This window comes from Pseudorca crassidens, chromosome 1 (genome assembly GCF_039906515.1).
Source record: "Pseudorca crassidens isolate mPseCra1 chromosome 1, mPseCra1.hap1, whole genome shotgun sequence".
Taxonomy (NCBI): Eukaryota; Metazoa; Chordata; class Mammalia; order Artiodactyla; family Delphinidae; genus Pseudorca; species Pseudorca crassidens.
Window position 1 is genome coordinate 178441883 of NC_090296.1, and position 23611 is coordinate 178465493.

At 44.0% G+C, this 23611-nt stretch overlaps 2 protein-coding genes across 2 annotated transcripts in view; one reads left to right on the forward strand and one right to left on the reverse strand.

The window, feature by feature from the left end:
* Nucleotides 1-23611, reverse strand: part of UPF2 (UPF2 regulator of nonsense mediated mRNA decay) — a 211880-nt gene that overhangs the window by 19216 nt on the left and 169053 nt on the right. The window contains exon 22 of the mRNA XM_067701233.1: nt 12112-12166. Within this exon, the coding sequence (XP_067557334.1) occupies nt 12154-12166 (13 nt within the window). The 3' untranslated portion in view covers nt 12112-12153. The remainder of the gene's footprint in view (nt 1-12111; nt 12167-23611) is intronic.
* Nucleotides 16500-23611, forward strand: part of PROSER2 (proline and serine rich 2) — a 40831-nt gene continuing 33719 nt past the window's right edge. The window contains exon 1 of the mRNA XM_067701326.1: nt 16500-16619. The gene's annotated coding sequence lies outside the window, so the exon portion shown is untranslated. The remainder of the gene's footprint in view (nt 16620-23611) is intronic.

Genomic DNA, 23611 nt, shown 5'->3' on the forward strand with positions numbered 1-23611 from the left:
AACAGGAAAACTTCCAATATTGTCCCTGTGTTGGGCCATTGATTGTTTTAAGGTACTAAAGACAAAAACGAGGGGAATCAAGATCTGAGATTGAGTAAGACACAGGGCTCCGTCTGGGGACGCCACACTGAAGATTCTGCTCAATTTTTCAACTCAGTTTTGCATCCCATGGTCCATAATTTTTTTCTTTTCAATCTTTTCCTCTTTAACCAGGGAAGCCTTAAGAGCAGAAATGGTCAGCAGTCCCCAAAGTGATATAATCTGAGGGCTACCTAGGAAAGGCCTTTACTCCAAATGTTTTCTCCACCACTATTGTGAAATTCCACCAACGGAGAGCACTGGGGGAGGGACAGGTATTCTGCCAACTTCAGGGGTCCCCTAATATATTGCATATATTCCTGGGAGATATAACAAGACCCTGGCGGTCAAGGCCCTGACCAATGAGAAACAAGTTGGGCGGCTGGGCAAGGGGCAGGTGAGCGTGTGAGCTGAAGCTGGGAGCAGAGGTTAGATGAGCTGATTGCTATTGTCTTAACCCAGGCTGACCTACAACTGTCTGTACTTCACCCCCTGAGGCTTCCGCCCTAACCTAGAATAGTCCACTTTAGCTCTTGTCATTTCAGAGCAGTCCCTCAGGCTCCAGGCTGTGCCTCCCTCTCCTGGGCCTTGTGCCCCGCTCCCCTATAACAGTTATGCCTCAACACACCTTTAGCGGTCTGCTCAGGAGGTCTGCCCTGAGACAGTAGCACAGCCTGGGGGCTTCAACAGCAGACATTTATTGTCTTATTGTCCTGGAGGCTGAAGGCTGAGATCAAGGGGTGGGCAGGGTTGGTTTCTGCTGAGGCCTCTCTTGGCTTGTGGACGGCTGTCTTCTCCCCACATCTTCATGGGGTCTTCCCTCTGTGTCTGTGTTCGAATTTCCTCTTCTTATAAGGACAGCAGTCCTATTGGATTAGGGCCTACCTTAGTGACCTCATTTTAACTTACCCCTTTAGAGGGCTTATCTCCAAATACTGTCACATTCTGAGGTGTTGGGGGTTAAGATTTCAACATGTGAATTTGGGAGGTCGTAACTCAGCCCACAACAATACCTGACTTTTTTTTTTTTTTTTTTTAACAATACCTGACTTTGAAGAGTCCCCTCAAAGGCCCTTGACTCCCATCCTGAAACACTGCCCCTATATCCATTTCAAATTTATCAGAGCAGGTTTCCTAGATCCAGGATTTTCTAGTCTGAAGTTCTCCTGGAGAACATTAGGCAGGACACAGTGCCTTTAAATTGGGAGACCAACCCTGCAGGCAATTCACGGGTTTCTTTATTTGGTCAGAATTAGAAGTGGGTTCTGCAGGGGTATCTTGAATTTTACCCGCAAGATGACTTCTAGTCTGGATTGGGCATCTTTGGTGATGGACATCCTGTGACTTTCTGAGAAGCGGTAGACCCAGGTGAAGACTATCAATTAAAGCATTTCAGAATTAAAAGGAGAAATTGCACCACCATGGAAATAAAATCAAAAGTCCTTGTTCCCTCTGTTGGTTGAATCCTAGGGATTACGGAAATCCGACGCTGGCAGCATTAGCCCAGATCTTTGATGGGGGCCACCCCTCCGGCTCTATTTCACGTTTCGTTACCTGGGTTGCATACCTTTCAAAGAATGGCCTTTAGTCAGGGTTTGCAGCTCTTTGCCCCCCAGGCTGTAGGAATGGCATCACTCTGAGGCCCCTCATGAAAAGCAACTCCAGGTCTTTCAGCCCTTCCTTTCTGGGCTGTGTGACTCCACCGGATTCTGGGAAAGAGCCTCGCATCCGCCATCCTGACCCCACGCCTCATCCCACCACCCTCGCTGCTGGGCTGGTCTCAGAGTCCAGAGAGCAGGAGGTAAGTTCTATACGTAGTGACATCACTCAACAAATGGCAGTGTCCCCTCCACTTCCCAACTTCCGGAGCACCCAGGACCAGACAGCAGCCTGACACACCCTCCTTGAATCAGGACCTCACAAAATACTATCCAGGCAGCCTCGAGACGTTCACCGACACGGCCTCAATTAACCCAGGAAAGAAAGCTTCCCATGCTCTTTCCATTCTCCGCGAAAAAGGGAACGAGATCCCCTCGCCTGGGAATCCTTAAAAATAGGTGAGAGGTTCATCTGTTGTAGCTGGAGGATGCGTGAGGCCAAGTGGAATGTCTCCTGGAGCCTGGGGGATCCTCTGATCCAGAACCCAGCCGTGTGGTTTAAACAGCCCTGGTCACCTCCACAGGGAACCCCTGGGATGGACCATGAACCATCTCCTCTGTCGTGATTGCCCTGGACGCTGTGATCTTTCCCCTCCTCAGCACCGGCACTCTTACCGTTCAGCTATTCCAAGAACACTGACCATGCATTTTGTTTGTTATAGTGCACTCCCTGAAGACATGATGCTCTGAGAGGCTAGCGCTCTGGCCGTTCCCCAAGCTCCTGTGAGCCCTCATGAGGAGCAACACGCATCAGTGACACAGGGCTTAGCCCGTCTCTCTCTGCAACCTTCCACTGCATCCTCTCCTCACACTGGTTCCATCACACTTGCTGACGAGTGGCACTCAACCCTGCTGCCCTCTGAGCAGTCATCTTATTGCTCCCTTCCTTTGGCCGCCAACCTTCTGCCTCCGCCTCTTGACCCCTTGTCTCTTCCTTAACCCCCTTCAATTCGGTTTCCATCTACTCCAAATAAGCGTAATTTTCAAAATGGTGTGTTCCATGCGCCAGGGGCTCAGGGGGAAGAAGGCATGGGCCTGGCTCCTAAGAGATCAAAGATCTTCCGACCCACTGGTGGGTGCTCAGTTAGATGGGGGTAGAGACAACCACGCCGCCAGGCAGAATGTTTCAAGTGCTATAGAAAGAGAAAGAAAGATCGAGCTTCCTTAAACATACTAAAAATAGAGCTACCATATGATCCAGCAATCCCACTCCTGGACAAATATCTGGAAAAGATGGAGATTCTAATTAGAAAAGATACACACACCCCAGTGTTCACAGTAGCATTATGTACAATAGCCAAAACATGGAAACAACCTGTGTCCACTGACAGGTGAATGGATAAAGAAGATGTGATATATATACACAATGGAATATTACTCAGCCATAAAAAAGGATGAAATAATGCATTTGCAGCAACATGGATGGACCCAGAGATTATCATACTAAGTGAAGTAAGTCAGACAGAGAAAGACAAATATCATATGATATGACTTACATATGGAATCTAAAATATGATACAAATGAACTTATTTACAACACAGAAACAGACTCACAGACATAGAAAATAAACTGATGGTTACCAAAGAGGAAAGGGGGGCGAGGGATAAATTAGGAGGTTGGGATTAACATACACACACTACTATATATAAAATAGGTAAACAAGGACCTATTGTGTAGCATAGGGAACTGTGTTCAGTATCTTGTAATAACCTATAATGTAAAAGAATCTGAAAAAGAATATGTATACGCATACACACATATATATATATAACTGAATCAGTTTGCTGTACACCAGAAACTAACACAATATTGTAAATCAACTATACTTTGATTTAAAAAAAAAGAAATATAGGCGTGGCCGCGACTGTCTGTCGGGGCCCTGACCATTTGTCTGCTGCTGGGAGGGACAGAGTTTGCAGCCTTGGGGCCTCCACGTGTGCGCTCCCCAGGGCCTGTGCACCCAGGTGGACCCTCGGAGTTAGCAACCCGTGTTTTCAAAGGTAACCAACTGCCCACACACACAAAAATATTCCAAGCAAAAGCACCAACCTGTTTGCTGTGGTCCAAGAAGGGAGTTCTCTAATTTTCCTGCTTCACCCTTTCTGTATTGTCTACTTGTCTGTAGGGAGCATGGATGGCTGTTGTCATATCATGTAAGGCATTTTTAGAAAGTCAAGGAAACTTGGGGGAGTTCCCTGGCGGTCCAGTGGTTAGGATGCTGTGCTTCCACTGCAGGGGGCGCAGGTTCAGTCCCTGGGACTAAGATCATGCATGCATGAATGCATAACATAAATAAATAAACTCTTCCCCTTTAAAAATAAATAAATAAATAAATAAATAAAAGAAATATATATTTATGGCAAAAAAAAAAGAGAGAGAGAGAGAAAGGAGTAGGTGGAGATTTTGGGGGGACGTGCAAGCCACACTCAAGCTGAGCTTCAAAAGGACCAGCAAGATCTTTAAAGGTACAGAACGAGAGCAACTCTGGCAGATTAGGGTGCAGGTTCAGGAAGCATTCAGGCCACAGAGGCAGCAAGGGTCTGAGTGAGGAGGGAATCTGGGGGCCAAACAGAGGAATGCAGCGCTGAGGAGTCGGCTGAGCTTGGCGTGTGTGAGCAGGCCTCTGCTTGAGGGGCCTTTAGCGGGCAGCATTCACACATCACAAACTGGGGCTTCGCTCCAACTTGTCCACTTATTAGCAACAAAGGAATTGAGTCATTATTACAATAGATCCCCAGGTTCTGTTATGCCACGCCCCATGGTCCTGTCCCACTTGTGAAAAAACAAAAGGAGAGAGTTCAGTGGCCTCGTAGTGAGTAACTGACTTCAGCTTCTTAACAAGGGCAGGGTCAGAAGCCTCCATTCTGAGAGTGGGATTGACATCTATACACTAGTATGTATAAAATGGATAACTAATAAGAACCTGCTGTATAAAAAAATAAATAAAATTAAAAAAAAAAAAAAGAAGTCTCCATTCTGATCTCCCATGAAAGATGTATGGGCTTGTGCCCGAGTGAGCAAAGCCTGGGGAGAGGGGCGGGTCTCTGAAGTTCAGGGGCTGCTCCAGCAGGATTGGAGGAGCCCCGTGCCTTCCTACCTCCACCTGACATCCACGGTTTCCTCCCAGTCTGTCTCCTAAGAGAACTGGGTCATCACTTCACAATCTGGAATTGGCTACCAAGAAGGCTCTGTCCCCAGAGGACGGTATTCACTGGTGAAATGGAAGAGGCCTTCAGAGAGCAGACAGTGCCCAGGAGATAGTGATCAGACCCCAGGGCGGTGGTCAGCCCACACCTGGCACTGACATGCCACACAGACTTGGCTCCCGCGGGTGCTACAGTTCCAGTTACTAGATACTTTTTCACTTATTTAAAGATGTTCGGCCAATGCCACCCTACAGGTATGTCTTCGCTGGGCTAGAGGACAAAGGCTATCTATTTTAAAAATATATTTAAATAGCTTTTTATTTCCCTAATCCAATGTTTATGGCTTTCTTCAATTGTCTGAAAACTATTTTGCCAAAAATTACAGTGTGTTATTCTATTACCACCTTATTGTAATAATACCCTCCTTTTATAACCACTCCACCTGTTGGGCAGTGTCCCTGAATTTGCAAAGGCCTTTTACTGAAGAAAGCCACAGATGGGGGAGCAAGAACCATGTCCTTCTGCAGGTTCTCTTGGAGCCTCAGTTTCTCCTCCTGAAAATGGGATATATAATGTCATCTAGTTAACGAATTAGTATCCGAAAAATATTCTGAGATTGAGTGTGAGAACTGCTATAGGATCAGAGCTATGGATATAGCTTTTAAGCCACAGAAGTGGTCTTGTGTGTAATCTGAATATTCTTAACACACAAAAGGAGCTTACAATTTAAAGGCATCTTTTAGTAAATGCATTTATGAAATGAAAAATTATGTGGCCCTCTTAGAAATGTCTCAAACATTTGGAATTTCTTAACACAACATTTTAACGCAATGTTAAGTCAGAATGGCTTGTTATTTGTTCTGCCCTCTGTTGATTAGATCAGATGAATTTAGCTCTAGAGTCAGACCTCAATGGCTTCAACTATTCAATTTATGAATCTAAGCAGGCCTGTTCCTCTTCAGTGCTCATAAGCACTTCTTCCCAGGAGAGGAAGGGGAAGGGAAAGCCAATGAAAATTAATTAATTTTGCTATTTTTAGTGAATGTGGGAAATGGGCTGATGGGAGACAAAACTCAAAACCTATTATGGAGCTGCTTGGATATCAATTACCCCTGCTCCCCTCAAATGGCTGCTGGAAAATGGGCATATTCAGATACTCTGTTGGGCATAATTATTCTCCCACCATAATACAGGTTTTGCAGGGATGGGCCATCTGTCCTGCCTGGGAGAGTCAGCGTGAAGCAGACTGCATCCCTTCCCCAGCCAGCTCTGCCCCTCACCTGCAGGGTCTTGCATCTATTTTTGTCACCTCTGTCAGCCTGGCTAAGGGGTTCCAAATAAAACCGAAGGAAGACATGAAGGTGGCCAAAAAAATGAAGTCTGCGCAGCACGAGCCTGTAGCCTTACCTTTTTGTAGCTTCTGTGGTCTTGCCTGAATGAAGGGCTTTACTCTGTGTTGGAGGAGGTGATGCTTTAGGTAGGTTAGTCTTACCCGTGGAATTATTGTTTGGATTTCTTTGGTACATGGAAGCACAGAATCTTTTCACAAGTTAAAAGTACTAACTTTGCATTTGGCATTCAGTAATTCTTTATGGAACACTTTGGGGAAATGTTGTGGCACGTTCCATCGAAATAATGGATTTTTATGTAGTTCTCAACCTTTAGCTGAGACACAGCTTCTATTTTGTTGTCATCCCTGTAGCCCTCCCTCTCAGTAACTCCTCAGCTCACTCCACTCAGATGAACACTTTATAAGACAAGATTTCCACATTTCTCATGTTTATGACTATTCCTAAAACTCTCATAAAGTTTGTACTTTCCCCCAATACTAATTTAATAACCTTGAAAATAGTCAACAGTATGAGCACAAATTCCTTAATTGGCTTTACAGAGAGAAAATGCATGAAATAGTACTGCTACACCCGGTCAACACAGACTCAGGAACGGCAGCTCTGGTCAAAAGCAGAGAGCAGTGGATTAGAACAACCACTTTGTCACTTACTACACAAGTGAGATTGAGCAAAGTCACTGAACACGTCTGAACGTCAGTTTCATCTGTAAAATGGGAATAATCACCGTCAAGAGGATTAAATGTGTGTGAATATGTTTTGTCAACCATGAAATGGTATAAAGATGTAACGGTTGTTATTATTTATGCCCCTGAAATGTGAACAACAGGGGCTCCAGGCCTCTTTTTTTTTTTTTTTGGCCGTGCCATGCAGCTCGCGGGATCTTAGTTCCCGGGCCCCTGGCAGTGGAAGCGCAGAGTCCTAACCACTGGAAATTCCCTCCAGGCCTTGAAAAGAGCTTAAGAAAGAAGGTCGGGATCTGAGAGAGAAGATTATGAGCCCGAAAGGTGAGGGCCAAACACTTAGCATGAAAAACACATGTCACCGGTCCCATAAGGATGTTAACATGTATGAAGAACAGGCACCTGGTGCCCCAGGTCAAGTCTTGTTCGTGAAGATTCTATAATCCAGGCAACTCCCTGGCCTCCAACTTCCTGAGGTCACTGTTTCACTTAATATCAAAATGAAATGCAGTCATTAACAGCTGAATCTAGAATACTCTCATCTATTTCTCTAACATATCCAAGAACACATGGGTTTGCCTTCTCATCCACACTGTCACCGATTTCCCTGCTTTCCTCTGACTCCAAACCATTACTCCCAGCCCCGCTTTAACCGTCCTTGCTTTCCTGAAATCATGGGATATGACCCTTTCCGCTCCCCCAAAGCACTGCCGGCATTACATGGTTTGGGAGCAGCAGGGAGAATTACCACACGGTGTGCAAACACTTCAAATCCAACGTCAGACATCACTGCGCTCTCCAAGTCCCATCGCTTTTGACATAAAGAATGTTTTATATCCACATCTCTCCACAGGCCCTGGTTTTCTTCCATGTTTCTAGCTAGCCCTCCCCACCCCCATTCCTCTAGACTCTTCCATTTCCTTCTTCAGGATCCCGACCCCCTTCTTGAGATACCAGTGGATTACTCCTGTTTCTGTATCATGCAGAATGATTTAACATTTTTGTGTGTGTGTCTATACTTCTCCCAACTCAAGCATCCTAAGCAGACAGCCTCACTTTTCACAACCCAACAGGGATGATGGATGGATGAATGAATTTAAATTTAATGAGATGCCCAGCAGACAATTTAAAACCAGGTTCCTGACCACAGTGAGGGGAGGCACTCAGCTTGTTAAATGAAATGAATAATGCCCAGAGGTGAAGATTGTTCAGGTCATGGTCATAGAAGTCATATTTGAGAGCAGGGTGATGAATGTCTTTGCCCAAGGAGAGCAGAGTGAACTCTGCTATAAGACTCAACTTTGGGAATTAAATACTTCTATTTAATGGACAGTCCAAGCTCCTAGATGCCTGTAAGCTGGGACGAGAACTCAGAGAAGACAGCTTCAGAACAGTCGTGGGAATAGAACCCGGACAGCCAGGGTTTAGGAAGTGAATGGAGGTGGAATGAAGAAGGCAGTAAATGTATTTAGGCTGCTGCACTCTTGTTTTTTTTTTTTTTTTTTTTTTTTTTGCGGTACGCGGGCCTCTCACTGTTGTGGCCTCTCCCGTTGCTGAGCACAGGCCCCGGACACGCAGGCTCAGCAGCCATGGCCCATGGGCCCAGCCGCTCCGCGGCACGTGGGATCTTCCCGGACCGGGGCACGAACCCATGTCCCCTGCATTGGCAGGCGGACTCCAACCACTGCGCCACCAGGGAAGCCCTAGGCTGCTGCACTCTTACGTGGATCATTTACAAAGCTAGTAAGCATTTTAAGAAAAAGAACTCTATTCCTGTAACTGGTTTACAGAGGATTCTCACCTTGCTGGGGATGTAAGCACGGGATGGTTTCATTGCTGTCAGCAGCTGCTCTCTGCTGAATCCCCATTTCCCACCAGCGATCAGACTGGCCAGATTTAATAATCTGCCTAAGATTTTGGGTTATTAGACCAGTCTCACTTTTGTATTTAAGATTCAATTCTAATCATTCAACGACGACGACAAAGAAAATAGCAAGTGTTGATGAAGATGTGGAGAAATTGGAACCCGCATACAGGCGTTGCAGGTGGGTGCAGCCACTGTGGAAAACAGTATGGTGGGTCCTCAAAAAGGTAAACATGGAATCACCATACGATTCAGCAATTCTACCTCTGGGTATGCACCCAAAATCACTGAAAGCAGGGACTTGAACAGATTTTTGTGCACCCACATTCACTGCAGCATTATTCACAATAGCCAAAACATGGAAACAACATAAGGGTCCACCACAGAAGAATGGAATTAGAAAGCATGGTCTATACATAAAAAGGATTATTAGTGAACTATAAAAACGATGGAAATTCTAATACATATTATGACATGGATGAACCTGAAAACATACTAAGTGAAAGACGTCGTCGCAAAAGGACAGATGTTGTGTGATTCCATTTATATGAGGTCCACAGAGTCGTCGAAATCATAGAGACAGAAAGTAGAACGGTGGTGCCAGGGGTGTGGGCTGGGGAATGGGAGTGAGGATTTAATGGGGACAGAGGTTCAGTTTGGGATAATGGAAAAGTACTGCAGATGGATAATGCTGATGGTTGTACAACACTGTGAGTGCACTTAATAGCACTGAACCGTACACTTAAAAATGGTTAAAATGGTAAATTTTATGCTATGTATATTTTACCACAATTAAAAAAAAATTTTTTTAAAGGTTCAGTCCTAGGCATTCCATCTCAAACTCAGTCGCCTGGCCCATCGGCCCCCCAGCAGCTTGCTTGTTCTGCCCTTGGGGTAATGTATGTTCCCGCACATAGAGCCCCAAGAACTGGAGGGTCCCCTTCCACACGCTTGGACGGACTTGGAGAGTGGGGTGGGTGGAGCTGCCCCATCTTCCCGCAAGGCTCACTGAGCTTGCAGCCCTTCTAGCCCAAGGGAAGGGACTGCTCTGAAATCTCCAGCCTGGCAGGTCACAAGCCTTTCAAGTCTGTCCCCAAACCTCAATGGGAAGGACACACTGTGCCATGCTCCTCGGCTCCCAGAATGCTCACTGTGCCCTTCTTACCCCGCTCAGCTCCTCGTGGCCTGGGGGTAACTACGAGGTCACCCTAGCAAGAGTCTAATTCCCCGTTTTGCTGAACCCCAATCTTTATGAGTGATTGTCTTAGGACTCTCGCCCTGACTTGGCTGTGGGGATTAAAGGAACCCCTTCCCCTCTGTGGCAGGCAGAATTCTAAGCTGGCCCCCAAGATTCCAGCCCCCTAAGCGTGAGTGGAGCCTGCAGATAGGATGGGATGTCACCTCTGTGATTATGTCACATTATGTGGCAAAAGGGATTCTGTGGATGTAAAGTCCCTCATCAGGGACTTCCCCGGTGGTCCAGCGGTTAAGATTCCACACTCCCAGTGCAGGGGGCCCGGGTTTCAATCCCTGGTCAGGGAACTAGATCTCGCATGCCACAAGGAAGATCCCGCATGCCGCAACTAAGACACGCTGCAGCCTAAATAAATAAATAAATATTTTAAAACAATAAAATTAAGTCCCTAATCAGTTGACTTGGAGATGGTTAGAAAGGAGATTGTCCTGGGTGGATAGAAAGGGAACACAGCCCCGCTCCAGTCTCCTGTTACAGCCTCCCACCATGAATACTAACTGCATCTCCACAAAGCTTAGGACCTGCAAGCCTCTTCTTAGTTTGGAAATGGGACTGGGGGTGTAGCTGGCAGTACAGCCAGCTCAGAAGTGTTGACCATCAGGAAGTCCTGAGAAGCTGGTTAGTTCCCGGTGACTTCCTGAATGGGGAATGTAAGAGGTCCTCAGGGCAATTTTAGTACAAGAGGGAAAAAATATCCCACATTTTATTACTCCCAGTGAACGGAAGCATTCGGTGTGATTTCTTTTCCTATTGTGATTCTCTGTAGGAAGAGGTTTTTTTTTTTAATCCTATTTAACAATTTAGAAATTGAAATAAAACATTTTAAGCTTATCAAAGGATTGCCAGTTTCATTTTCCCCATCCTTTCCTCCACCAGTACTGCAACTTGGAAATACAGTTGAGACCCACTGTCTGAGCACCTGGTGGCATCCAGGTGGCACTGACGGGAACAGAGTTATTGAATCTGTAAGCTGGGGACAGACCTGGACTCCACGGTCCCACTAAGTGGTTAACGACCCTGCTCAGTGATTCCTCCGTCTCTCTGACTGTAACACTACGTACATTTTGCTCCCTCAAAATCAGGGAATTAACATCCTTAAGTTCAGGGTCACATCAAAGAAGAAGTTATGTCTTGGGTCACAACAGAACTGTATAAAAAAGAAAGTCAGCCCTCAAATGTAGAAATCTGGCATAATGAAATCTTTTACCTGAAATGGGTTTAGAAGAATTCAACTTAGCAGAAGGTAACACAAACTACAAATGTTAAGTATTCCAACGCACTGTACTCATCTCTCCTTCCAAATGTCTGTGACACAAACAGGACTGGGTCTCATTGGGTCCCAGCTCTTACCTAAGACCCACCTGAGGCCAGTTTCAGCCCATATTCAAATCTCCTGAGAATAAGGTTCACTCCAAAAGCACTCGTGAGGAGTGGAGGCCTTAGTGAAATTTGTGGGAAGACGGACAGGGTTAAAAGACACTTGCACAGAAAACTTCCCAAGGCTCTCCTGTCCCCGGCTCCCCAGACACCACAGGTTCCTGGAGCCATTTCCAAGACCCTGTCGGCTTTGCATCCTCCATCTGTAAACCGAAAGCTAGCCAGAGAACAGCGGAAGCGAAGCAAGTTATCCTCAGACAAATTTCAACCACCCCTGAGTCCTCAGGCTTATCTCTGGGGGGATACGGTTCACCTCACCATTGTTTTATTTACAGAATCACTTCTATTTCATCTAGGGATTAATAGATGGTTGGTGACTAACCAGTTTATCATTTGAGTCTTGTCTGCATCCCACCAAGCCCTCCTGGACCATAAATTCCCTGTAGATAGGGAACCTATCCATACTGTTCACTGTTGCATCTCCTGGACTTTACCCCTAGTAACACCTGGCACAGAAGAAACCACAAGCAATCTCTGGATGAAAAATGAATGGGCTCCATACATTCTCTCTTCCTGTTTGGACGTCAGTCACTTGGCAGGTCCTAAAGCGTGAATGAACAGCACTTCTTCCTCAGGGATCTTTTTAGAACCTAGCTTCTCTTTCAGACTCTTATCATTGAGTTCAGATAAAATTATTTACCATTTTCTTCCACGTTTGTTTCTTCTAACATGTAGTTCTCCTTCAGAATATCGACCTGGAATACAGACAAGGTAGCATGTTATCTACTTGCTTTCAGGAAGTATGGAACCACTTTATTATCATCTTTTAAAGTTTTCCTTGAAATTTGTCACCAAAAAACCTCCAGGCTGTAATTTCCTCATTTGTAGAATAATTATTTCCTTTTTTAAATCAAGAAATTTCACTAGCAAGTCATCCTTGAAATGCATCAATCTCCTTCTCTTCCCTCCTTCTATTATCTACCAAATATTTATGGAATGTTTGATATAAGCCAGACTCTATGCTATGCACATTGGCATTTATTGTATCAAAAATTTGTATTAGTCTGTATTGATTTATAACAGTAAATATAGAACCACAACAGAAAATTTGGGACATATACAATACTATAAATAAGAATCACATAATCACAGCCAGAAAGAGTAACTGTCATCCTTTTGATATATTTCCTTCTAGTTTTTGAATATATACATGCATTTTTCCATAGTTGAAGCAATAGTTTACACACAATTCTGTAATGTTCTTTTTTCCCCTTTAACAATATATTTAGGTATTTTCTTGTGTTCATGAAAAATACCTGATTTTTAATAGCTGCATAATAGTTCACTTAAACTTCCCCCTAATTTTGGATTTTTTGGTTGTTTCTAATTTTCTGACATTACGAAAAAGGAGACAGTGCACAAATATTTTCCCCTTTTCTGATTATTTCTGTTGAATCCCTAGATATGGAATTGTAGGCCAAAGTATATAAACATTTTTAAGGGTCTTGAAATATTTCACAAAATCACTTTCCAGTAAAGTTATATCAACTTACGCTCCCACTATAATATATAAAATTGCCCATTTCACTGCACTCCTGCCAGTACTGAATGTTAGAATTTTAAAATGTTTTTCTAATTTAATAGATGAAAATATTGCTTACTATTTTAATTTTTAATTTTTTCAATTACTGGGTAATCCAAACACTTTAAAATATAATTACATATACACACTAATCGTTTTTATTTTTTCTTTGAGGAAATTTTCTCATTGAGTTATTAGAGTTTTCTTATCAATGTGTGTGTACTCTTGTATTGAGGATAAAATGAACTGTCAGGGCTTCCCTGTTGGCGCAGTGGTTAAGAATCTGCCTGCCAATGCAGGGGACATGGGTTCGAGCCCTGGTCCGGGAAGATCCCACATGCCACAGAGCAACTAAGCCCGTGCACCACAACTACTGAGCCTGTGCTCTAGAGCCCGCGAACCACAACTACTGAGTCCACGTGCCACAACTACTGAAGCCTGCGTGCCTAGAGCCCGTGCTCCGCAACAAGAGAAGCCACCGCAATGAAGCCTGCGCACCGCAACGAAGAGTAGTCCCCACTCGCCGCAACTAGAGAAAGCCCGCACACAGCAACGAAGACCCAGTGCAGCCAAAAATAAATTAACAAATAAATTTTTTTTAAAAAATGAACTGTCAGATTTGTTCTGTTTTCTATTTTGTTCACAATATTTTTAGTTGTCACAATTTGTAAATTCTTATATAATCTAGTCTACTGGTCATTTCCTTTATGATTTTTTGATTTCTTTTCTTCCCCCATCTTGAGGCTACATAAATATTTGCCTAAATTTTCTCCTAGTTTTAAAGTTCTTTAATGTAGCTGAAATTTCTTTTAACACATAATGAAATGTATGAGCTCAACTTGATTTTTTTTTCCAAATTACTAGCTTTCTCAAGTCCATTTTATTGAGAATCTGTCCCTTTTTCATTTATTTTAGATGACTCCATCACATATTAAAATCTACAGTATATCAACACTGTCTTTTTCTGGGTTATCCTATTTTATTATCTATATCATTCAATATCTACTAATATTCTATTTTGATACTTTAAATTATTATTTTATACTGTTTAACTAACAAACAGGGAAATTTCCCATCTGTTTCTTCATTTTCATAATCTTCTTAACCCTTCTTATCTGCTACTTGTTCAAGTAAACTTTAAAATAATTTTGTTTTAGGCTCCCAAGGTAGGTGTTAATAGCTTCATTGTACAGTTGAGGAACTGAGTCTCAAAAAGAATAAATAGCTCAAGATTACACATATTCTAAGTGGAAGAGGCATAAAGCAAAATCATGTCTTTTGACATCTCCTCTTTCAGCTCTAAAATGCTGTAATTTTTAGTAAACTCAGGAAGCTTACTCGCTAACCACTTTCTCCTTTCCTGTCTACCTCCCTCTAGTGGTCATTATAAATATTGCAGTTTCTCAAGCCAATTTTACACAGTAATTATTTTTATACAACAAAAATTATGTTTAGCTTAAATTTTTAAAGTTTACTTTAAAATTTTTAACTTACACAGAGTTAATAAGAATAATTGTCTAATATTTTGAGCCATGTATCACCGGCATTTTCTTAGCAAAGAACAACCTCAGAAGAATTTAGTAAAAATTCGAGTGAAAAGAAAGTAAAATTTTGTCAATTTCATGGATTTTTAAAGTAGTAACAACAGCAGGTCCAAAGACCCTCCAGATGTTTCTTCGTTCTTTTCTCCATTGACGTTATCTAAGTACTTTTAGGAATAACAATCTTTAAATTCCCCCTCTAAGCCATTTCTTGTTTTCTTACCTCACTTTATGTCCTTTCTCACCTTCTAGTGCCTTTGAGTAGGTTCAGTTGGCACAGAGGTGCCTGGGCAGGGGTGCAGGGGGTACTGGAAGGCACCCTGAGCTCAGGTACTCACGCTGCGCTCTGGCCAGGTCTGCACCGGCCCCGCGGAAGGGCCACCTGTTCGCAATTCCCACAAAGATCAGGTACGAGCTAGCAGGGCTGGCCTCCTCCCCCTACCGCCTTGGTTGAAACCTCAGTCTCATTTTCTTCCCTGTTCATTTCCTGTCCGCCACACCCTCCCACCCTTTTTTTCTTTTTGTGCCTTTTTCTTTTCCCTTTCTTCCTTCCTAATCCCATCATACTTCAATTTCTTCTTCCCTATCTCCTCTTCACCTGGAAGAAAAGATACCGTGTAAAATTTAATTCGTACACACAAGATAATGTGTACATTAAAAATTTTAAAGCTAAAAAACTAAGCTACACATATGTTTATACATCATAAAAGCTTAACCAAGCGAAAAGAACACTACTAAAAAGGAAAAATAATTCTGGGAAGCACTTATGTCTTTTTTTCTTTATCTGAATTTGTGGAAAACAGGGGCTGCCTATGTTACTCTCGCCTGTGGCTATTTAATACTATTTAACTTTTACTAAGCCAATTCACGATACATGCATTAGTGTTTACATGGAACAAAATTTAAGAGAAAAAAGAACATGAACAGAAAGCTTAGGTCCATTATTCAATGAGGATTAAGGACTGACAGAATTGAGAATCTCTCCTGGATTTGGTTCAGAAAGAGGGGGATAATAATACTTGCCTAATTAACTAGTAAGTGCGGTAGATTAAAGTGCTTTGTAAACATTAATTAAAGATGCAGGGAGTTAGATGAGGCCAATATGTTATTAGTGAAAAAGTTTTCTTCCCTTTAATCAGGTATCTCCTCCTGGGGAGAGCAAAGAAATGATATAAGGAATTGGGGCTCAGCCCCGAGTGCCAACCAGTGACTCAGTCATCCTGTGCCACCAACCACTTCCTTAATTTTCTGTAAAATGGGGATAAGCACCAACAGCACTTTGCAATACGGGTTTTATGTCTGTCATTTGAGTATATAGCAAACACTATAATTAATAAAACCCTATAACTCTTGTTTTCTCCTTTCCTACAGAGTTGTCCCACCCCATGGAAACACCGGTAACATTAACTTCCACCAACTTACAGAAGCCTTCCACAACCAGCTATTAACCTCAGTGGATATTTCCATGGTGATAAAGAAGAAATGGCACCAAGGAATGGGGTCAAAACCTCTTGGATGAGCTTCCTCTCCTTTCTGAACCTCAGTTTTCCTCCTCTGTAAAATGGGGATAAGAAATTGGGGGTTCTAAGGATTGAATGAAATAATGTGTGTGTGTTAAATGCCTTGTCCAAGGGTAATAAGAATTCGATACGTGGTAGTTATTATTGTCATTAAATGTAAAATAACCTCTCAAAACTGACCGAGGAGCGGAAAAAAATGTCCCGTCTTATTCAGAGCTTCGAATGCAAATCCCTATTTCTCCTCCGAGTGTTTAACTCAGATATGGGGCTGGAGTTTCCTCAGATCGTCCCCAATTCAAACCTCGCACCAACACCGAGAGGCGGCTGCGGGGCAGCGCCGGCACGGGGGCCTGTCCCTTTAAATGCCCCGGGCGCGCGCCGTGTGAGTTTGGGGAGGGAGCAGCCGAGACCCCGACGGGAGCACGCACGAGCGCGCGTAAGCGAGCGCGCGGCGGGGCGGCCCTGGAAGGTCTGCGAGGCGCGCGCGGGCGGACAGGCGAACGGGCGGCGCTAGGGCTCGGCTCCCGCTTGCGGTCCGGGTGGGCTCCTGCGGGACTCCTGCGAGGTGAGTGCGGGCTTCTCGATCCCGGACAGGGTCGGAGGGCGGGAGGGCGTCCTGGCAGCCGATCCCCTTGTCCAGCACGTCGGTGAGTGGGGCGACGTTTGCAGCCGGTCGGGGGAGATCGGGGCTCTGGTGGGGTCCAGGGCGGGAAGGGCGAGCCCCTTTGCTAGTGAGTCGGCTGCCTGCGCTTCCCGCGCGTCCCTGCGGGTGCCCTCCCGGCGGGGATCTCTTCTGCTTGCTCTCCCGCTCCTCCGCATCGCGTCCCTTGGAAGTTAGGAAAGGCTCTGGCGCCGTCCGAGGGGCCGTCGTCGACCCGGTGGCCTCCCACCCGGGAAACCCGGGGCCTCATTCGGGATCACGGGGGTCCGCGTGCGTCCGGCTCGGGGTAGGTGGGGAGGACGCGAGGCTTTCCGACTCCGAGGCTGTCCTGGCGGCGGGCGAAGGTGGTCCATGGCACGATTCTTGCTTTACGCGCAGAGAGGTCCGGGTTGTCCCAACACCCCTGCCCTGTCCCCACCGCCCTCCCCGGAGCACCAATTGCCGCCGCAGCCGTCGAATTCCCAGGGCGCTGTGTCCCATCCCCCAAGGAGAGGAGGGCGGGAGCCTCATATTGGCAGGAGGTGGCCGAAGCCACCTGTTGAACTTGGGTCCTGCGCAAAGTGACCAGTAGATTTTCGTCCCCAACCCCGCTCCCCAACCCCTGACCCCCAACAGGTAACTGAATCACGCGGGAACGTGCAGGATCAGCCGGTGAGCAGGGGCGGGAGGGATTATAAAAAGAGAAGGCGATGTGATGCAAATAAAATAAACTCCAGAATTTCTCCAAAGCTTTGAAAGTTTCCCAGTATTGTTTTACGGAGTCTAAATTTAAGCACCTAGCCTTTTATATTTTTATATTTTATTTTTTTCTTAAACCGCAGGAACTAACATCAGAAAACATTTAACTCTTTGCCAGGACCTACTTGGTGCAAAGCGAAAACTTAGAGTAAAGGAAAATGATTTTTGTGTCTTTTCCCCCTAAACACAGTAGAACACTCAGGTCTGTTTCTGGAGACTGTAGAAAGAAGGTTTCTCTGGCTCCAATTTTCATGCAGAACAATTTTTTTTTAAATATATATTTCTGAAAGATATAGAAACACCAAATCAGATATAAGTGTAAATGTGAGGGAAATGCTCACAGGAGAACCTAAGTTTATTAAAGATGCTTTTCTACTTTTTTTTTTAAGCACTACATTCTTACTGCTCTAGCATGCACTGAAAAGTCTGCCCTCAAAGCTCAGTGTCTGAATGTTACAGATTGTTTTTCTAGGCGGAGGAGGTATTTTGGTTCATGAGGCCAATGTGGAAATATAAACAAATGCCCTGTTTACTTGGGATTGGGCGGGAAGGGTGGAAGTTGTCTAAAATCTCTCTTGCCAAAGTTGACAGTGTATGTATGGAATCTTGTGTATTTTCTTGCTCAGACCAGTAATAGCCATTTTTAAGGACGGGGTATATGCCTTGGTAACAGCACTTCAGAGCCTTTTTACATTTTGGGGGGGGAAAATTTTGGATGCTGATAATTTAAAAGTAACACATTTTCTCCATTACTAGAAATCAGAAAGCCAAAATCAGATAATTTAGAGAAGGCTGGAAAGAGGAGAGATGCTTTTAAGAAAACATGCGGGTGTTTGACACCACGATGGCTCCCTTTGTGGCGGAGGGCGGGATTTGCTTGTTTTCATGCAGGCCCTGCGTGTTCATTAATTCATTCAGCAGTGTTTTCAGGCCTGTTTGACCACCTACAATGTGCTGAGTGCTGAACTAGTCATGGGACATACAGACACATCTAGATAACAGCCACACGGCCCAAACAGATTAAAACTAGATCGAGTAAGCCTTCATCAGGAGCTGAAGATACACCTGGCCCTGGTTCCAAAGTTCTCAGACACCTTAGGAGCCTGTGGTTGGCACCCTGTGTTGATTGTCAAGATCATCTCAAGTAACTACAGGAGAGAGAGCTGAGCCTTGAAGCCTGGGGGGAGAGAGGGGAAAGGCTTGGGTGGAGCAGAACTGAGAACAGGGCATCCTCTGGAACAAGAGTTCAAGTGCGTCTTATCCGCCTGGTTGTGGATGGCCGCCAGTAGTGCCGTGGCATCCTAGAAGCATCCCAGAACCTGAGCCGCTGCCATCACTGGCGGAGGGCGGCTTTTTGTTTCAGTTTCCACTGCCCTCTCTGGTGGCAGTGTTGGTGGCTTCCCCGCTCCCTGTGTGTTCTCAGGAGGATGGGCTGGGCAGCTCTACCCCTGGGACGTTGCAGCCTTCCCCTCTTGAATCTGAGTGGGTCCAGCATCTGTTCACATTGACACAGTGGCGTCAGTACAGTGCAGTCACTGTAGCCACCTCTGTAGAGAACCACCCTGAAGCTGCACTTCTCAGTAACTCCGTTGTCCCCCTCCCAGACCCGCAGCATTAATCTTGAATCTTGTTTTGAGAAAGTAGGTGCTGGGTTTAAAATCCGTGCAGTCGGGATCGGTAGTAGAGGAATGTGTAGGGCAGAACATTCTGCCTTATTGGTTAGGGATGTGATTGTTCCTTACGAACTCGTATCTTCAGACTGGATATTTCCAAAGACCCTACCACTGGAAACACTTGGTTCTCTCTCTCTCTCTTTTTTTTTTTTTGTAGTAAAATACATACAACATTGAATTTATCATTTTAGGGTGTACAAATCAGTGGCATTAAGTATATTCACATTATATGTGTTTGAGAAGAATGTGTTTTCTTTCATTTTGTTCTGTAGAGGTCTACAGATATCCGTTAAATGAACCTTATTAATTGCATCATTCCTCACTAACTTTGCGTCTGCTCAACATGTCAGTAATTGAGAGAGGTATATGAAAGATCCCACTAGAATGGGATCTTTGTCCATATCTCCTTGTATTTGAGCTAAAAAATATTCTGAGACTATTTGTATAAACAGCTTTCTATTTTAATATCTAACAGTATGCATTTGTAAATTTATATTGTTAGACATGCAATGTCTAATAGGAATTGAATTTTTATCATAACATAGTTACTTTTATCACTAGTGAGGATTTTTGCCCTAAAGTCTATTTTGTCTGATGTAGTATAACCAGAAGTGATCTTTTAATTGTTGTTGTTGTTAATATTTGCTTGATATGTCTTTTCCCATTTTTAAAAATTTTCTTTCAAATATCTTTACTAAGGTATAATTGACATTCAATAAACTGCACATATTTAAAGTGTAAAAAAGTACATTCACAATGTTTTGCAACCATCACCATTATCCAGTTCCAGAGCTTTTTCATCACCCCAAAAGGAAACTCCATACCCATTAAACAGTCACTCCCTATTTCCCCTCTGCTCCAGCCTTGGCAACCACTAATCTGCTTTCTGTCTCTATGGATTTGCCTTTCTGGATATTTCATGTTAATAGAATCATACAACATATGTCTGGCTTCTTTCACTTATGATGCTCTCAAGATTTATCCATGTTGTAGCATGAATCAGTACTTCATTCTTTTTCATGGCTGAGTAATATTCCATTGTAGGAATGTATCACAGTTTGCTTATTCACTCATCAGCTCATGGACATTGGGTCATTTCCACCTTTTGGTTATTATGAGTAGTGAAGTTATGAGGAACCACCAAACTTTTTTCCACGGTAGCTGCACCATTTAACATTCCCACTAGCAATGTTGGAGGTTTCCAGTTTCTCCACATCCTCACCAACACTTGTTATTTTCCATGTTTTTGTTTTTATTGCCACCCCAATGGGCATGAAGTGGTGTCTCATTGAAGTGTTGATTTGCGTTTCCCTAATGACTAATAATGATGAGCATCTTTTTATGGGCTTGTTGCCCACTTCCAGATTTTCTTTGGAGACAGGTGTATTCAAGGACTTGATTCTCTTTTGTATTAGCTTTTATATCACCAGCATCTTGCATGTAAGTATAGTTATTTTTATAGGACTTGGTTTGTATAGTATGTACCTTCTCCAACCCGCATTCTATTGTTTTGGTTTTGTTTCTTTCTCTCTTTCCGGCTTCTGCTGCTCCTTCCAGGAGACCAGTTGTCTGACTAGTGCTTTTTTAGTATTTAATATTCTACCTATTTTAGTTATTGGTCCAAAGGCCTGGGCTGTTCGTCTCTTCATTCAGCAGTATTTGTAGGCTGTTGGGCCACCTGCCATGTGCTGATCACTGAGTCGTCATTGGAGATATAAACCTACTACTCCTCATACGCTTCTCTTTTGGATGTTTGCAGGTTACATTTTATTTTTTTAAACTAACTGATTCATAGAGCCTGGCATAGGGAAAAAGAGCAGTACTTAACTCTCTCCACCAGAGGTTTCAATACCAAATAGCCGTGTAACCATCGGGTTCACCACTTTACCTTTGTGGACCTCGGTTTCCTGGTCTGTAAAACTGGGGGCAGGACTAAATTACTTCTCAGGCCCTCTCAGACCTTGAAACTGGAGGTTATACATTCATGATTCACCACAGCTCTCCCTTACAAATGAGTGTGTGTAAAATAGTTTATTTTGTAAAACTTAAAGGAATTATCTTGTGTGGGGAAAAGAAAAAGATGCCTGTGCTCTTTTATACTAGACACGTGAGTTTGGTCAGGTGCTGTTTTCTAAAATGGCACATTTGACATTTTCTGTGAAGATTCAGAGGGTCTGAAGAGCTTTCGTGAACATTTAAGTTCCTTCCGTGCTGGGCACAACTGGGAATATAGAGGTCAATGAGTGTGGTCCCCACCTTCGAGAATCTTGTGATCTAGTAACAGAGATATAGGTGTCAAGTGGGAGTCTATCTCAGAGGCCCACAGGTCTTCAGGGAGCGGAGGATAGAGGTACCCTTTCTTTCAGGAGGACGTAATGGAACCGGGCCAAGAAGGGCAGGATAGTGGGATGTAAGAATGGTAGAACCGTGGCTTTGCTCATCATGCCGAAAAGTTTAGCCTTAGTTTGGGGGCATGAACCGCTGACGGGTCACGAGTGGCCTGTGTTCTGCTGTGGACGAGACATTTGTACACTGAGGCAATAATCCGAGTTGAGCGGAGGGTTGAGGGTTGAGGAAGGAAGGACAGAAAGATGAAGGAGATAAGACAGTACAGACAAGGGGATGGTGCTGAAAATGTCCAATGTTGCATAGAAGTTCTTGTGCAGAAAAAGTCCAGAAAAGCATTCTTCTGGAGTGGAAATCTGAAGCCTAAATCCAACTCTTTCTGACCTCAGTTTCCTCATATAACTTGTCCTCCACACGTACTAGAGAACCAATGAATTTGTGGTCTGAGCTCCTGCTGATACAGGCAGCTTCACTTCATCAGTCAGATTGTCTGTAAAGTGAGTGTGAGGTGAACCTGTTGTGTATTTTCCCCCCTATTCATTCCTTTGTGATTTCAGAGGTATCATCTGAGGAAAAGCATTTTAGTATCAATGTGTAATAAAGCCATACTGCAACCAAAATTGCATTTCAAGGAACACTTCGCTTTTTTACAATGTTAATTATCAATTCAGTTCTGAAACTGTTAGGTTAACCACAGAAAACTACCTATATTCAACTATTTTTGACCTACACCAATGGCAGCTTCATACAATTCAATTTACTAACTGCAGGCCAGGGGTCTGACCCTTCCCTTCTCAACCGCTAGAAGAATGTTGCCGGGAACTTGAAAATTCACATAAAAATACAGTGTGTTAAATACTGTATTTCCTACCGAATTCTCATGTCAGTCTTGTTTTTCTTTTCCAAAGTGGTGAGGAGCCGGACAGCTTCAGTAGCCAAGGGGTCTTTGTCAAATTTTGAGTAATTTGAGTAATTATCAAATTCCACTGTTGATTCATTTCAGGTGCTGAGCTTTCTCTCAGAGAGGCTGATAGGCCCTTGAAATGCTGACATCAGTATCATCTTAACTGTTGGTTAGCGTCATCCAGTTTTTTCAACAAACATTCGGTTGTCCACATTTCTTTTCTTTTTTTTTTTTCCAGTTTTTTTTGCAGTATGCGGGCCTCTCACTGTTGTGGCCTCTCCCGTTGCGGAGCACAGGCTCCGGACACGCAGGCTCAGCGGCCATGGCTCACGGGCCCAGCCGCTCTGCGGCATGTGGGATCTTCCCGGACCGGGGCACGAACCCGTGTCCCGTGCATTGGCAGGCAGACTCTCAACCACAATTTAACTATATTAAGTTGAAATATAGTTGCTTTACAAAGTTGTGTTAGTTTCAGGTGTACAGCAAAGTGATTCATATATATATATATATATATATATATATATATATATGTCTTTTTCAGATTCTTTTCCCTTATAGGTTATTATATAATACTGAGTAGAGATCACTGTGCTATACAGCAGGTGCTTGCTGATTATGTTTTATACTGGTTGTCCCCATTTCTTTTTTTTTTCTGGCCACGCCCCGCACCTTATGGAATCTTAGTTCCCTGACCCGCACCCCCTGCATTGGAAGCACGGGGTCTTAACCACTGGACCGCCAGGGAAGTCCCCCATTTCTTTAAAAAGTTCTGAAAGCCCCTTGACTCTACCCCTCTATTAAAACTGGAGTAGGAGTTTGCACCCAAGGGCCTGGATTTGCAGGGAGGGAGTTGAGTGCTTTGTTCCTGGGTTGCAGGTGTCCAGGAAGAGGAAGGAGAGAGCCTCTGGAGATGCACGGCTGGCAAAGAGATTGGGGAAGACTGGGTTCAAAGTCTGATGCAGTGGACTGACCCAGCAGGAGGTCTTGCGGGAGCTTTGCCCCACTCAGGTTTGGACTCAAATCTGTTCAGCCTGAGATAAGAAATGTAAATCAGATCTTGGCTTCCAGTCTAACCAGGTGTTGTAAATACCAGCGCAGGATGAACATGCTCTCGGTCAGCTTTATTTTTGCTGTGAGGAGGAATGAAAAACTCAGCTAAGAATTTTTTTGAGCTTCTCAGAAGAAAGAAAAAGCATTATAAAACAATAAGGTGTAATTGTTACGACAAGTAAGGA